The 17,845-nt window shown below is 43.7% G+C and overlaps 1 protein-coding gene across 1 annotated transcript in view; it reads right to left on the bottom strand.

Moving 5' to 3' along the window:
• The window catches only part of LOC121837332, a 45,368-nt gene extending 27,780 nt beyond the window's left edge, over positions 1–17,588 (bottom strand). The window contains exon 1 of the mRNA XM_042292931.1: positions 16,969–17,588. Within this exon, the coding sequence (XP_042148865.1) occupies positions 16,969–17,588 (620 nt within the window). The remainder of the gene's footprint in view (positions 1–16,968) is intronic.
• Positions 17,589–17,845: the final 257 nt, after the last annotated feature.

Genomic DNA, 17,845 nt, shown 5'->3' with positions numbered 1-17,845 from the left:
GGCTTACACACTAATCCACACACTGGGCAGAAGCAGATTTTCCTTGGTCAGTGAAATTCCCACGTGTGCTCCTACGTTTCATTCCTGTCACCAAGTTCTCGTCCGCCGCCGAAAGGTCAAATCGTCACCTGTCCGTATCAAACGCTTATGGCGCGTCCTTTACTGCTCCTTTTTACACCATTGAAAACCTATATTTTCCCCCTTTTTCAATCGTATCATTTTCCTCAATTGGAGCAGTTACCAGGCTGGTCGATCTCCATTTCGCTCTCAAGTGTCCTTTACTGCCCCGCAGGCCCGCACGTGTTCCGCCGACCGTGCACATGGCAAGGAAGCGACCTGGGCGGCCCGAGAGGAGCGTCTATTCTTCGCCACACGAGCGCTGTGCCGGACGTCCGCGTAACGCAACAAGAAGAGAAGCGGAGCCCCGGGTGCCTAGACTCCAGCGAGCGCACGGGACCACCACTGAGCGACCCCGAGTTCTCGAGTACGGACAGACAGACAGACGGGGGAGAGCTCGGCGCCTCCGACTCTGGAGGCCGCATCGATTGGTCGTATAGGTGCCCCACCGGTGTACGCCAAGAGTCGCCACTGCTCATGCGCGGGGGCGCCGCTCGCGGGAATCGCAGACCGGCAGCAGACGCTCTCGAGGCCCGAACCACTGCGATCGGGTGCCGAGGACCACCGGTCGGGGCGGCACCCCCCCTCATGGACCGTCCGCCGGAGCCTTGAGGCCGCGAGGACGTCGCCTAACGTGCCTGTCCCTGCGCTCGGCGCCCCTTCAAATGGCACAGGAGCCAGGATTTCCCACCTGCGGCTTTGACTGTGTCACGTGTCGTAGGATGGTCCAGGACGCGGCGGTTGAACGCCCCGGTGAGTGTCTTTTTTTCGTTCTCTCTGCCAGCGCGCCGGCGATCAACTTTTGATTCCGAGACATATACTCCGCGGCTTCCTTGTAAGTATAGCCTGCATTGACGTCTGCAACATGTGCCATTGTGATGACTTTGATAGTGAGCGCGTAGCTTCGGCAGCGTACGGTTTGGGCCACTAAGTTTGTTTTTCTTGGCGAGGGCAAGTAGAAGTGATCACCAGCGTAGCGCGAGGATGTCACGCGCAAGTCATGTACAACGTGTACCCAAAAAATACTTAGTGTTTTTTGTTTCACCGGAAAAATAAACTGCGCATCGTAGAACGCTCAATCTCCATCAATATATAGCGCTAGTGGTCCAGATCGAATATCAAAGTTTCAGAACTATACCGGGATCTTATTCAAAGGTTATAAATCGATTTTCTAAAAGTTTCAATGGGAATACAGGCCCGTCTCCGGCGGTCGAAGTCCTTAATCCTTATGCACTTGTGGGCTTCTTCGGCCGCCATCCCCATTGAAAATTTTCGAAAATCGTTAATAACTTTTGATTGAGTTGACCATTATTCTGAAACTTTGGCATCTTACCTGAACCGCTAGCGCTGCATTAAAGTGGAGACTGAACGTTTGGCGATGAATATTTTTTTTTCGGTGAAAAAAAAAGGTATTGTGCGTTTTTCTTAGGGGAGGGGAGGGGGCACCTTATATAGCATCAAGTCGCTTGGTCAGCCATGCCTTTTTGTTCGTCATGTCCAATGACGAAAATGCTTCGGAACATTCTAGAACAATATAATAGTCCGTCCGACGCACTACTTAGATATAATTTTTATGGCCTCTGAGACATCGAAAGTTTGTTGCATTAATGCAAACTTGGAACGCGTATTGTATATAATTGTGGGAAGTGAAACGACCGGAGGGACTTCCGGAGTCTATGAAGACATATTCCTCTGAGCTTATCCTTTAGTTTCCGTTTAACTTTATTTTTGTCTGCAAATACGGACTCTACGGATAAAGGCGTGGTCTCTTAAAGACTTTCACCAACGCCTCGCACATAATAAATGTTTTGCTTTTCCCTCTGGGGAGAGGGTTGGGGGAAAGGGGGTGGGTGTTCATATGACTTTTAGGCTTTAGAGAGAGAAATAAAGAAATGTCTTTTGAAACAGGCTCTAAAGAATGACTGTACTCACTGAAGGCTTATACCATGGAGGTAGGAAGCTTGTGGAGGCGACATGACGCCAAAAGAGGAGAAGCTAAAAGCGTGGAAAGACACGCCCCCGACGATGACCAAAACCACAGCTCTTTTGGTCGCTCTCGACGGCCCGGCGGGCACCCTGGGGTGACCAAAACGGCTGTGGTTTTGGTATTCGTTGGGGGCGCCTCCCTCCACACTTGTCGCTTCACCTGTGATGACATCATGTCGCCTCGAGAGGCGTCACTGGCAGCAGCTCAAGAAACGCAGGGCGTGACTTATTATGTTTACGTTACTTTATTACGTTATTTTATCAGCGAATGCCGCAATCTGATTGGTTGGGAGCGATGCTTAGATGCTCGGGTATCTCCACGCACTGCCTGTGTTTAGCTGTCAGCGACTTTGGCGGTAGCATATCCGAGGATATTGACGCTAATGTCGGTCGCGAACGTGACAAGTGGGAATCGAGACCAGCCCCAATGAGGTATATAGTCAAAAAGGTCGCAAAATTCTGTAAGATTAGAAGAACGGCGAAGACCCAGTTGCAACCCATGCAAATTTGACATTTATCATATCGAATGACGTGCGTTTCTCGAGCAGCCAGCAGCCGTTCGTATATTACGTTGGTGGCTTTCGTAATGCATTTGAAAGTTTGGTGGTGCGCTATGCGTGCCATTTTGCTGTTCGGGGTTCCGGTGCCGGTTGTATAATTATGGAAAGTTAAAGGTCGCGGGGGCACTTACAAATATTGAGTCGTTCGTATACACTCGCGGCGATTGTTTTGTTTCGGCGCAACTCCGTGTCTATTTATACATGTATACAAATTGGGTATATAGTCCTGCTAATCACAAACAACAAGCACTACTTGGCGAGATAATAAAAGCTGCCTTCGGAGGACCCGAGCAAGTGTGAAGCGTGCCACGTTTTCAAAGAAATGCTCTTATGTCCGTCGGACTGTGCCACTCAAACGGCCTCAGAAAGGCTGCTGATTATGTGTACTGGCCATCTTTGCGAGTAGCATTTGTTCTACAGAGTATGTACGTGTATGCCTAAATTATTACGCAGGTTCAGTGGCTACAGACACTGAACGTGACCGAGCTCTGACCGGCTGTGATGCGAATACCAGCAGACTGCACAGCGTGATGTGAAAAATATTTCTATGAATAGAGGTTATTAAAAATAGTAGTCAACTAAAATATTGGTCGATGAATTACCTATTGTTAGGAGAGGAGGAATTTAGTTTCCGTGCGCGCACTCCCGGGCTTACTACTTTGTTCGCTTGATCGGCGTTTTTTATTTATTGATTGACTAGATTTTAAATATTCCCAGATATCTGCACACCGGGGGGATATCATGCACACTATGTGCCTCTCCCCTATAAATTTTGCCTGAACTTTAGAGAAAAATAGGAAAGATTGGAACATTTTCGCCCTTTGATGTCATTTGAATTTCTCTCCAAAGTTACGTTATTGGATGAAGAAATGGCTATACGCCTGTAACTAAGATAAAACGAAAAACATGCCTAGAAATAAAGATCGCCCGCGGTGAAGACGGTAAATACAACAAAGCGGCAGCTGGCCTCGTGACAACCCGACCGAGTGATTGTCGCGTGAAACTTAATTAACATTTGTAATTAAAACGCGATGTCGCAATAGACACGTTATATCTATATATGTGTCGCGGTTCGCGGTTGACTTCCTTAAACTTAACGTAAGAAAAGGGAACATTCTCGAGGAGGACTTTCCATGCGTGAGTGGGTCACAAGAAAACAAAAATGTACAGAATGCAAGCACCCTCCGGCCCGCTGGAACGACAAAATATTGCGGAGTGTGCGTTCCGAGGCGATTTTCGACCGAAGCGATTAGCTCGCCGACTTCCCCGTAATTTTCTCGGATCCAAAACGAAGCTGCGCTAAAGGCTCAAATGACGTGTCATCTATGAAATAAATAAGAAAAAAAGTTAAACCTACGCCAGATTTTTATATTTTTTATTTACTGACTATATATTAATTAGCGCGGTTTGATATTTGAATCTTGCGATAAGTGGATCGATCGGATGATCACTTCATCTAAACGATTTTAGGGGATTAGCGGTCGCTCCCACGATGACTAGGAGCTTAAAGAACCGCCCATATTTGTGCACGTTTTCAAGCCCGAGCGGCGCGCAACGGCGCCTGTGCAGGATCCCTATACCAACAGCGCCCCTTCCGAGAGATGCGCGAATCCCGAGTCAAATTTTGACCCCCTTCCGGTCCTTGTTGAGACACCTCTCGCTCCTTCCACCGAGGTCGCACACCTCTTGCTCGAGCGTCTTTTTATGTCGCTCGCTTTTCGTAGATTTTCGCTTCGAGAGGGAACCGTGAAACATTTTCTGAAGCAAAGACTACAGCGCACATTTTCCGCATAAAGACGGCACCAAGCGGTGAGTTTACGACCTAACGTGGGTGGGTACTTGCGTGCATAGGCGAGCTGCTTACGCGGGAGCGCAACGTGCATCTGCATCTCTTCGAGGAACTATGCTGAGCTAGAAGTGGAGGGGAGGCCATCGCCTGCCTCGCCCAGCGGCCAAGGGCGATCCCGCGGATCATGCCTCGTGTGCCCCTGTTCCCATGGTACTATCGGTAAGCTGGCAGCAGTGCCACAATAGAACAGACCACTGTATTATTTAAAAATTGAGTTCTAAAAAAAGAAAAAATGACCGCATCTCCACGTGGTGAATGATGTTGATTAGGGCGAAGCTCTGGTGGTGCTTGTTTGCGTAGACGCTGAGCTGCAGCATGCCGGGCCTTTCGTTCGTTTTCATCCATGTGAGAAAGAGAATCTGTGGTATGGAATGTGGTTATATACGCATTTGAGCATTTGACCGCAGGGCCCTCTCGTCTATAAACATTGAGCCAATGCATGCAAAGTTTAACGCGATTATATAAGCATTTGACCGCAGCTCCCTTTCTTGTATAGGCGTTGAGCAACTACATGCAACGTTTCATCTATGACATCCCCCGCTCTTGAGTCGCTACCACATCTCAGAACCCCCTACTGGTCCCGCAGTCGTGTCCGAATGGTTAAGGCGATGGACTAGAAATCCATTGGGGTCTCCCCGCACAGGTTCGAAATCTGTCGACTGCGCAAACATTTTTTTTTTCATCATTTTTTTTTTTGCCCTATACGAGCACGTGAGCTCACGAGCACGAGCACGAGCACCAGCAAGATCGATGTGAGCACGGACGCCGGACGGACAAGGCTAAACCCTGAGGAGCTTCTCCCCTAAAAATGGAGCAGGCAAAAATTATAAACAAAAGAGGGTCTTGTTTCCATTTAACGACTGAACAATAGGTTGTTTTAGAACGCCTTGGGGTCATCCTGTTCGGAAGACCTCAACCAACGCCCTGGGTCCTCTGAAGAGCTTGAGGCGTATTACAGAGCATGCGCAGAGCTTCCGCGCATGCACAGTGCGACCTCCTAAGCGCTTGGGGGACCCAATGCGTTTAGGCCCCCTATTATAAAACTCTCGAATACCTCTACAGAGTGCAATACGACGATCGATCTGACCATTTTATTTATAGCTTTGGAGACCGTGGTTCTGCTTATAGCATATGGATTAAGCTGGGCTTTATAAGCATAAATCGCGGGACCAATCTGTCCCGTGTGACAATAGAAATATTTAGAATAGTAGTCCTCAATGCTTTGGGTCCCCCAAAAGCTTGGGGCGTTGCACTGGAACAAGGGTGAGATGCCGACTGCCACTTGCCATAGTTTCTTCTCGAGAAGAAAGTGTCTGCTCAAGAAATTATATATATTATTGCCAAAACGCCTACAAAAAGAAATAAAACTGCTTGTATTGACAGCATTCCTTGTAAAAAAACAAAACATTGAAAATTATTATTGCTATACTTAATGCACCTTTTGTACACCGAATGTTTAGTCACTCGTTTAACTCTATGCTTATGCAAAGGGCCCATAAGTTGGAAATGCAACACCTATGTTTAGAAGTGGAGTCCGAAATTACCTCGGTGATTATATAGGCCGATATTAGTGAGCAGCTGCCTAGGCTATTTATAAAAAGAGTTGCTGCATTCTTAATCAAGTACGGCCGTTTGGCTATGTCATCAGGAATTGCGAGCAAAAAAGTCCGCTGCCAACGTTATCCTTACTCTTTCTCCATTAATCAACGTCTCTCTGAAAAAGAACAACAAGAGTGTAGCGAAATTTATTGGTGTAAAGAAAGCCTTCGATACTACTGGCCATACCACTCGTTCACAGTAATTATGGTGTGGTACAGTTTTAGATGTCTTTCTTAGCTCTTTGAAAGTTATCTGCTATGGCGCGCATGTCGCACTTGTTTTTCTATTGAACCGCCAGTCCCCAGCAAAACCGATTACCACGCAGGTGCCTCAAGAAACGGCGCTAGACACCATTCTCTTCCCGCCTTATATCAATTACTTACCAGACACCATTATTCATTCACTGGTAATTACCTGTGAAGAGGACAAGTCTGCATAGGCGTGTCATTTGCAGTTCCTATCTCGCCTATGTTGGTTCTACCTCGCTTATGTTGTTTTCAGAATAGATTATATAATCTATTCTCGAGACAACACGGGCGAAATAGAACCAGCATTGAATAAAGTTCTAAAACTAATCGATATATGATGTAGTACTAATGAACCACGCGCTCGTTGTTTTCCGCCGTGTTTCGACTGCGCGTGCGACGAAGTGTTATCAAAGGCAGTAAACTCGCGCTGGAGGCGAAGTTTCACACTGCATTATTAACATTAGTAACGTGTCACCGAATGTAACAATGCATACGAGCAAAGCATAGCATATAATTTTTAAATCAAAGCGGGTCACGCCCGGGTGTTGGATTATACTTGGGGGCAACTTCCTGTAGCATTGAAGTCAGAGCTATGTGCGGCCGTGCGCTTAAAGGAGCTCTGCAACAATTTCAGTGCTTTGATTAAATAATTTGGGAGTTGGTGTCTCGACCTTTCTGAAGTAAACAACAAAAAACCGTTTTTGCCTGCATGCCAAAGTTTTTATTTTGAAAATGGACAAAGATTGAGGTTTTCGGCACCTCTCAACTCTTTCACCATCTTCCGAGTAACGTACGCTGTGACGTCAATGGGGGTTGCGCGGGGTTCCGGTGAAGCTCTCTCTCTAGAGCCATCAGTAAGCAGCGAGAACTCATCCGCTCGCGGCGGCGTGACCACGTGCTGGCGGGCGCAGCGCGAACAGTATGGTGAAAGGAGGAAAGTCTCATCCGGGTACGGCCATACCCGTCCGGCTCTGTCGCCCCCCCCCCCTCCGGCTTCTGGCGGCTGTTCGCGGTAGCAGATAGAGCTGACGGATTTGTGGACCTAGGAAAGATGGCGCCACTAAAACTCCGCATAATAAAAGTTTTGTCGGCGATACCAAATTTTCGACACATTTATATTTATGTTGGAACGACAAGATTTATAGAAAAGTTACCTTTTATCCAGCACGTATTCGCACAACTTGCTATCTTTCTACAAGACACCCATTGACGTCACGCCGCGTGTTTCTCATGGTCGCCGCTCGCGGCTGCAAGTCGGAGAATATTCTAACTTTTGCCTCGCGATTACGCGGCGGAATCGCAACATTCCGAAGGAAGGAGGTGTGTTTTCTGTCCTTTGTGACGAGGTGATCACTGCCAAAAGTAGAAGATGCCGATTCTTTTAACGTTAAAATCGTGGCACCCTAAGTGCCGATCAAAGCTGCACATGCGCAGTCTTCCCTTATTAAGAAATGTCGCTGGAAGTTATCCTCGAGTATATATATATATATATATACATAAAAAGAAAAGTACACTGGAGAAGGCGGAGTTTTATAAATAACTTGATGTTATTATGAACTTATCCTTTATTGATTGATTGATTGATTGATTGGTTTATTTTTTGTGCTCATGAACAGCTTGAAGCCTTGATAATGATGCATAATTAACATACAACAAAAAGAAGAAGAATTCTACAAATTGACAATAGAAAACTTGAACGCTGTAAAGATGGTTATAGATTTGTAAGAGAAAACTTGAACGCTGCAAAAGATGGGTTAAAAATGTCAATGCAAGAATCATTGAAAGTAATATACAAGGTCTGAATACGTGTCATGGGGCAGGTTCGGAAGAATTCATTAACATAAAATGGAAGAGAAATTCGCAAAAATCTTCTCGGAACATGAATATTTATCGGTAAAGTTAGGTCTGGGCAATCAATGATTCCGTGAAGGCATTTGAACAAAAATATAAGATCTCTGTTGCGTCGTCTGGCACTCAAAGTAGAACAATTGTATCGCTCTAAAAGTCTTCTATATTCAAAGTAAACAGTGCAACCAGCATAGCGGTCGTAAAAAAATCGAAAAAACGTTTCTGGACATTTTCAATCGACTCTTGGTGCGTACGCCCAATAGAATTCCACACAACTGAGGAAAACTCTACCTTAGACCTAATTAATGAAAAGTATAACTGCCGACGTGGAAAACTCTCGTGTAATTCTGGATATGACACCTAACGTACGAAAATACGCGTTGACAATGTTATTGACATGTGTATTAAATGACAGAGAAGAATCTATATAAACTCTAAGATCACGAGTGCAATCCACCCTTTGCAATGAGGCATTGCCGAGTTGGTAACAGAAATAAAAAGGCCTTAGCTTCTTAGCAAATGACATAACAACAGTCATAGTGGGATTAAGTGTCAGCCTGTTGAGACTACACCAATTGCTCACTGATCACCCAATCGAAGGATTGAATGTACTCCCAATCCTTCGATTGGGAGTACACGAGTCTACAAGCAGTATAGAAGGTGTTTGATTTTAACACGAAACGATAAAAAAAGAGTGAGAGACAAGTGCCGTTTTCACCATATATTTATTAGGCGCGGTGGGCATTAGATAAGGGGATAATCATCATGCTAAGTTGGATAATTAATTAAAATGTGGTAATTAACTTTTTAATTCCTTGTTTTAGGGGTCATGTTAGAATTGTGGTATTCACTAGCAATCATTATTAGAGCCCAGACAAATGTAAAAAAAAAATTGCGAAAATGTAATGGGTTTTTTAAAATATCTATTGACCAAATTCCCCTTTTTTTTTCATCCGATTTAAAAATAGCGCGCAAAAAGAGCGCAGTAAGCCCTGCCCACTATGAAACTTGGAAGATTGACTTGGTCGTTGCAGTCACGTCGTTACTTGCGTCGTAGGTGCACCCACCCAGGACCCGAGGACACGCTGCCGACATAGTGACGACATGATTGATAAGATGACGTCCTTCCTCCCAGCGTCATTGTGAGCAGGGCCTGCGCCGCTCTTGTCAAACGAAACTTCCCCCCCCCCCCTTCCCCCCAAATCGAGCCATACAAATAAAAAAGAATCGCGAAAAGTGATTTGTTAACATTTAGAAACCAACATGACAGCTTTGGCAAATTACAATAAAATGGTTTGGTCTCTATTAGTAATGGCCGTCAATATTGCAATTCTAACATGACGCTAAAGCGAATAATTCAAAAGTTAATTAACAAATCTTAGTTAATTAGTCACCTTACTGTGACTATTCTCCTCTTCTCTATAGTCCACCGAGCCTGATAAATGCAACGTGAAGACAGAACTCGTCTAACTCTCAACCTTTATTTAAAAAAGGGAAAAGAAATCTGTTCCAGTTCAAATTAGACACACTCTTTATCATAGGAAACTTACGAACGCTAATTACTGCCCTTTAAAATTTTGATACTAATACCAAACCAGCACTTATTGCGGATGTCAGGGACATACACTGTAAAATTTGTTTTACTCAGTTCGCAAAAGGAAAAGGCTAATTTTCTTACACAAAGATTTATGCTTAAAGGTTATTCATAAAGAAAAGTAACCACCCTAAAAAAAAAATAAAGGAATGGTAAGAGGGCGAGGTAGACGACAGAGCGCTCCTGTCACCTTCTTATGACTTTATTTTTTCATTTGATTTCATTAGTTTTAATTATCGTTGCGTTGTGATCCCTAGAATTCAGTTAGCAGATTACATCCGCAAAGTATTCCGAGACAAAGGGGTTAATTCAAGCACCTAGATAATTATGACAGGACGATAGTATATCCCCAATGGCTTGTTTCCTGAGTAGTTATATTCTATGGATGATACTGACAGACATCGTACGTTACCCCAATCTCTTGACGTTAGTTTAAAGGGATACTACAACGAAATTTCGGCGCTCGTTTTTTGGTCTGCACGTGTTCGAGGGACCAGTTGCACATCGGACACCACAATCTCTCGTGGGAAAGACACGAAATTGAATTTTAAAACAAATTGTGCGATTAGCACATGGCACCTGGTGGATATCGCTAAAACATTGTTTGTAATGTCCGTCTAGGAACATTGACAGGCAGTGACGATGCCAGTCTCGCCTAGAACTATAGCCTCACTGGTACCCCATGCGTGCAAGTATGTGCAGCGTGCGCGTGAACGTAGCTTTAACTAGCTTGTAATTGCGCGCACTTGCCCGCACGAGCAGAGACATAGCGGTGGCCAGATGCCCTGCTTGCAATCTTATAGTCGACGTCATCTTCGCCGCAGCTCTGCCTGTTCCGAGGCAGGCTACGTCACGATTTTGCTTGATTTCACGTGCTCTCCACTGGCTGCTCTCGACCGCTTGCCAAAGTGGGCCGTTTATAACGAAAGATACAGCCATCGTGCTGAAAATACAAATGTGCGATCGTCATTTACAGATATTGTGGATCCTATTGAACCTCTTTCTGAACACGACGGGTATATTTCAAATTCATTGAAGTATCCCTTTAAAGAGGAATTGAAGCGGTTTTGTATCTGAAGAAAAACGCTTAAATCGTCTTTATTTGGTCTTCGGGATCACGAATATCGAGATTATTTATCAATTTGATGAACAAAGGATGCAGAAAATCATTTTCAGAGTCCCTCTGAAGCCCCTCCTTCCCGGACCGTGAGGTCATATCCAGATTTTTCCGAATCTCCGCTCTCGAGCATCTTCAGTGCCTATTAAAGCTATGCACGTGCACTCTTACGATTTTCAAAACGGTCGGACAAAGACGTCAGACTGGTGTCAGTGCGGGGGAATGTACCTGGCAAATTTGCAATTGCACGCGCTGTTTACACGAAAGCTGCGAGATGGCGCCACCATCATTCCATTCCAATTCCTTTCCGCGGAGTTAGAGTTTCCGACAATTCCATTCTTTCCAGCTCCTTGGAATGGAGACACTGGACCCATTCCAACTCGTGGAATGGCTGAACTTCAACATTCCATTCCTCTAATTCCTAAACGTAAAAAAATGCCCTTTGACAGCCACGTATATTGTTACTGGAGAAAAGCCGCATAAAGCTGATGACATCAAACACGCAGACGACTGAAAAAGTATGCAAAAGCCCCCCTGAAAGCACTCATTCTACTAAGCCAAAGGGTGGTCCCACAAAGCTCTTCATGACTCTTGGTGTCCCTGCAGACATCGATCGCGCGATCAAGCGAAAAAAGCTTGCGACTCGCAGCAAACGCTAAAAATTAAAACCACCGATTTTCCTCGCAAACGAAGAACCGTATATCCCCCGCGGATACACGGTTAGCGTGTTGTTTGTCTGATAATGCCTTTAAAATGCCTAGTTCGTGAGTGGCGCAAGAAACTCTCTTGCTCTCTGCTTTGAGTATTTGCGCGACATCACCGCTAGTGAGCTGTTAGAAGCGACGCCGCGTATACCTGCCCCAAATCTTCATGCACTACGGCAAGAACAGAAAACCGATGACAAAATGGAATTGTTAATGTAGTGATTGCGCAGGCGAGCTGGTGGATGTTAACCATTTTGTTCTTAGCCTGTCCTCGACTGTTCATTTTTCTTCTACTTCGAAACTTTCCTCTTTTCCTGCCTCAGTCTCGGGCTAAGAACAAAATGGTTGACAAAATGGAATCGGTACACGGCGCCAGCACGACCGTCTGTAGCACCCTAATATGAAACCTACCTCAGAATGTAAACTTTTACGTTTGCTTTACCATTTTTGCGATTTCTTAACATATGCATTCCAATTCTTTGTGTTCCACGCAAACACTAGAACACCGACTGGGTTAAAAGCAGGGAGTCGAATCGGTCATTATTCCGGTTCGGGTTCTAGTTCAGTAGCATTGCTGTTTGCCCCAGTTCGGTTCTGGTTCAGTAATGCTTTTGAAACAACGGTTCGGTTACCGGTCCTGCCAAGCGCAAACCAGTTCAAACCGGTTCTTAAAGAAAGTCCACAGTTCCCAGTCGTTAACAAGAAAAGGAGTTCAACACTGCGTCATCTGCATAAAATAAAATGAGGTCGTGAGAAGCCCTGCTGCGGAAACGAGGACGACAAAACAAAAAACAAACAGGAAAATTAGAAAGCCATGGATCACGCAGGAACTTTTCCGTAGGATAGGTGAAAAACATAGGATGTACGATCGCTTTGTTCAGACTCGAGATACTACTATCCTAACGGATTTCAAAAAGTATAGAAATCGCCTGAACTCCGATATTCGAAAAACAAAAACGGCTTTTTTTCAACGTAAGTTTGCCGACGCGCAAAATGATCCGAAAAAGATATGGGAAACTGTTGACGAAATCATTAGACTTAAGCCGCGTCACAACTGCTTACCCGATTTAAAAATAGACGGGGAATCGGTATCTGGAACTGAACTAGCGACACGATTTAACACTCATTTCCTATCCGCTGGTGAATCCACGTCTCCAAGTCAGCCTGGTGACCGCAGAAAGTACATAAAAACGATATTTCAAACTCAATCATTCTTTATCCAGTAACTGAGCACGAAATAATTATGTTCATCATGTCCCTTAAAAACAATTCAGCTTGCGGGGTGGACGAGCTTAAAGTAGCACCTATTAAATTTGTATCTAGCATTATTTCAATTCCTCTTACTCATATATGTAATTGTATATTTGAAAGTGGTATTTTTCCTGATCTATTAAAAATAGCGAGAGTTTCAACAATCAGTAAGGGTGGCTCGAAACATGACTTAGGAAACTACAGACCAATATCAGTGTTGCCGTTGTTCTCAAAAGTAATTGAAAAAGCAATTAATGGAAGGCTTCAAACGTTTTTTTCTAGGTACGATGTCATAATCAAAGAACAGTATGGTTTTCAAAAAGGGAAAACCACCGAACTAGCGCTTTTGCACATTAAAGAAAAAATATTACGTACTATTGAAGATCTACGTTTTACAATCGGCTTATTTATCGATTTTAGAAACGCTTTTGATTCCATAAAACATGACATACTCATTTGAAAGCTCGAGACATATGGCATACGCGGGACTGCGGATAAGCTTATTACGTCTCGTACACAGTATACGGTTTATAATAACATAAAATCGCCTCTAGGGGTAATAAAATGTGGCGTACCGCAAGGCTCGATACTGGGACCTTTACTGTTTCTCGTCTATATAAATGACATACATAATAATAATAATAATAATAATAATAATAATTGTTTATTGCTACCATCATAGAAAAGTTTGGTATTGCGGATGCATCAAAGCCAACACGTGGCTTGTGCGACGCCATCCTCCAATAAAAAATAAACGATATGTAGCATGGGTAGTTACTCAAAATACAATAATATAAAACAGACAAAAAAAATGTAAACATAATTTCATGAAGTTAGTCACTCTAGTTATAACTTGAAGATTTTACGCGAAAAGATATTATGTACAGACTAAAACGGAAATCAATAGCAATGTCAAAGCAAAATGAAATACCACAAAACTGGAAAATATGCACAAAAAAAATCACGGAAGGTCTTCTGTTAAAATGTCCTACAAACAACAGAATATTCATTAATGTTCCAGAAAGGCAGGCGCTTAATATTGGCACACATTACTTAGCAAAATGAGTCTGCGATAGTTCGCTACTAAAACGAAACCAATAGTTCGCTATTAAAACGAAATACCTCTAAGCATCTTTTTAACTTTGCCGAGGGATGTTTGGTTTAGAAGTTCAGGTGGTAAGCGAGAAAAAATATATGGCACATAAAACGCACGCGTACTTTCGCCATAACGAGTGCGGGAAAAAGGTATGTGAAAAGGGTGAGTATGTCGAAGATCACGTGTGGGTGGGCTTAAGATTTTGAAATCAGAATTCCAAAAGTGCCGCAATACCACTGAATGAACATAAAGGGTTTGGAAGTTGGGTAGTTGCAAATATTCGAAAAGATTAGCGTTGTCAGGTATTTTAAGTTTATAAGAGATACTTTTCAGGATAGCTTTCAGGATGCAGTCCACCTTGGTTTTCCAATAGTCAGAAGAATGGCCGAAAACGGTGATCGAGTAGCGAAGGACGCTATATGCAAGCGAATGGGCAATCATTCTTCGAACAGATACAGGAAAAAAATGTTTTGTATTATATAATAGGCAACTAATGCTTCTCAGTTTTTTACAGATGTATGTAAAATGAACATTCCATTTCAGACCACTATCAAAATATATGCCTAGATACTTCACGCTATCTGTATACTCAACCGGAATGCAGTTGCATTGATGGCAGAAAGAAGAGTGCAGAACTAATGGAATGTGGAGAGTGACTGTTTTGTGTGGATTATAGAAGCATACTAGTTTTGTCTTTTTAACATTAATATCAAGAAGGTTTTTTTTGAACCAGTCCATAATTGCTATTGCTTGAGATTGTAACTGGCTGATGGAATTGGCATAGTTGATGTGTTGGGTCATAATTACAGTGTCGTCCGCGTATTGATATAGCTTACATCCCGGTACCATGGTGGCGATGTCATTGACAAAGATGTTAAACAAAAGAGGTGATAGAATAGACCCCTGTGGTACTCCGGCTTTTAGTTCAGTTCGAGAACTCTGAAATCCAGATGCACACACCAGTTGAGAGCGATGAGAAAGATAGTTTTTAAGAAGGGAAAAAAATGAACCACGAAAACCTATGCTGTACAGTTTCTTCAACAGTATCGTATGGCTCACTGTGTCGAAAGCTTTGGACACGTCTAAGAATAGTGCGGAGGTAACAAGATTGTGATCGAATGCTGAGTATAGGGTATCTGCGAAATCTTCTAGAAGAGGCTGAGTGCCTTTTCCTTGCACAAAACCAAATTGAGTTGGAGATAAGATATTAAATTTTTCTAAAAAAGATGTCATTATATTAAACACATGCTTTTCGAGGATCTGCGCGATGATGGGCAAGAGAGAAATCGGACGATAGTTTGCAATATTGTTTCTGGTACCACCTTTATACAAAGGACGTACTATAGATGTTTTAAGTTCATCGGGAAGTATCTTGGTTTCAATAAAACCATTTAGCATAAATAAAAGTACGTCTTTCAGAATGTCAATATTTCTGCGGAGGTCAAATAAGCGAATTCCGTCTATCCCAGGGGACTTGTTGTTCTTGAAACTAGACAAAATGGAATATAGATCAGCTTCCTGAAAAGGCGGAAGGAACGCTGAAGAAGAGACTAGGTTATCAAATGCATCTAGGCTATCTCTCGCCTGACCAGAAAAAGTAGCAAAAAAAACGTTAAAATCCTCTACAATCGATTGCAAATTATCTCCAAAATGTCGTTCCAGCGTATCATCAATGGAGTGTCTTTGGTGTCCACGGAGTTCATTTATCAAAGACCAAGTTTTACGGGCATCCGAATGAGATTGGGAGAATTTTCTGTGATAAGAAATGCGCTTAGCTGATCGAATCATCGCGTTTACTTTGTTACGGCAGGATTTAAAGAGTATTCGTAGGTGTGCATCATTGGGTAAACGACGGCAGCGAGCCCATAGTGCATTTTTTTCCCTTATCGCATCTAAAATATTCGCATTCAGCCATACAAGATCAGGGTTGCGTTTCTTTACGAATATTTCTCTCCGGCATCTTTCATAGAACTGTTTGAAAACCAGCACAAACTTTGGATAAACGTCGGTGTAGTTAACGGTCCTCAAAAAGTGGTTCCAGTCAAAAGCTGAGACCAATTTATCAAAGGCCGTGGTGTCGATACCTGTAACATTAATGCGGCCTGATGTTTCGCGCGATTTAAGAACGCCGATCGACCAGCGGCAGGCCACAAAGTAGTGGTCGGCAAGTTTTTCCTTAATAACTGCTGATTTCACGATAGTCGAAGATGTTCTTAGGTTAATGTGGTCAATGCATGAGGAGACAAGTCTCCCTAAAAGGAACTCTTCACGTGTTGGACAATTAATAACGGACTCAATACCGTGAGTTGCCAAAGTGTTGAGGTAATTGCATACATTAGATTTAGACCCATTCAAGATATCAATATTAAAGTCTCCTATAATGCATAATTGACCATACGAACTCAGATCACTAATGTTTTCTTCGAGTTCTACGAGAAAAGACCCTATATTTGTGGACGGTGGTCTATACATTGCGAGCAAACATATGGAATTGATCGAATTCTCCACAGAAAGGGCAATGAACTCGGCCTGAGCGAACGTCAACGAAATATTTGAAAATGACCATTTATCACTCACGAAAACTGCGATACCACCACCATGGCCCATATCTCGAGTGTAAAAAGTACCACGATAACCCGGTAAAGAGAACTGATCTGTTGCAAAAGAGGGGATGTTAATTTCTGTTAAGACAAATACATCTACTGAAGAAGCAATTGCTCTTGAGGTAACTTCGAATTCTGCCCAATGTTTACGTATGCTCCGAATATTAACGTGTACTACAGAAAAAAACGTTTCCTCACAATTTCCAAAAAAAATTCGAAGAGATGAAAAGTTTGAAACCTGAGCGAAATCTGCCATACATCTAAAGAATCTTTTCAAGGTCTAGCGAACTGTTAATTCTCACAGGTGGAGAACCCACCGCCTTCTTTGCGTAGATTTTAGCTCTGGTTACCCAGACGAACTTATAGCCCTGTTCCTTGCCCTTCTGTCTTGCCCGCCAAAACAGCTCCTTGTTCGCGTGGGTCAGGTTGTCATTTAAGTACAGTCTGGGAAGAGAACTATCCTGACCCAGCGAACGAAGCGTACCCCGCGCTGCCATCCAGGATTCCTTCATGTGGACAGACGCGAATTTGATCAGAATCGGTGGGTTTTTTGCATATTTGGCTGGCAAGCGGTGAAGAGCAAGAATGTCGGATTTCTGAAAGTTTGTGATCTTCAGTTTTTTCGATAGAGTCTCAGCAAACGACATAAGATCTTCGTGAGGTGAGACAGGAAGTCCGTGCACTTCCAGGTTTGGCAGACGGCTGTGCTGCTCGTTGTCGTTTAGGGCGACCCGCATCTCTTGGATCTCGGATGCCTGCGCCTCCACGGTTGACTTTAAATGAGAAAGCTCCGTTTGCAGGGCTTTGCCATTCTGTTCGTTGGCGGTCGCCAACTTGAGGAGGCGGTCATAGTCGGCCGAAAAGAAATCCATTGAGTGTTGTAGGCCGTCCACAGTCTCCCTTAGACTCTCGACAATGGGCTTGAGGGCTAAAAGTTCGTTTAGTTTGGCCGACAGTGTCATAAGGGAATCGACGCTGCCCTTCAATGACAGTAATCCTTCCAGTTTCTCATTCATAGCTGTTAGTTGTGAAGAGAGCAGTCCTATTCCTTCAGAGGAGCTTGACAACTTCGGCTCAGATGCTCCCACCTGACCATCCTTCCCACGACACGCACGGCACTTCCATTTTTCTCGTTTCGTTTGTCCCATGGTGATGAAGGTCTTATCAGCAATCCCGGAGCAAGATTGTCCCAGATGGTAATTGGACTTGCAATCCGAACACGACATGTGCCTACCATCGTTGATTATAGACTTGTTACATGTCGTGCACTCTA

Source organism: Ixodes scapularis, unplaced genomic scaffold (assembly GCF_016920785.2).
Source record: "Ixodes scapularis isolate PalLabHiFi unplaced genomic scaffold, ASM1692078v2 PGA_scaffold0__279_contigs__length_252992795, whole genome shotgun sequence".
In the NCBI taxonomy this organism is placed as follows: Eukaryota; Metazoa; Arthropoda; class Arachnida; order Ixodida; family Ixodidae; genus Ixodes; species Ixodes scapularis.
This window is presented reverse-complemented; position numbering and strand designations above follow the sequence as displayed.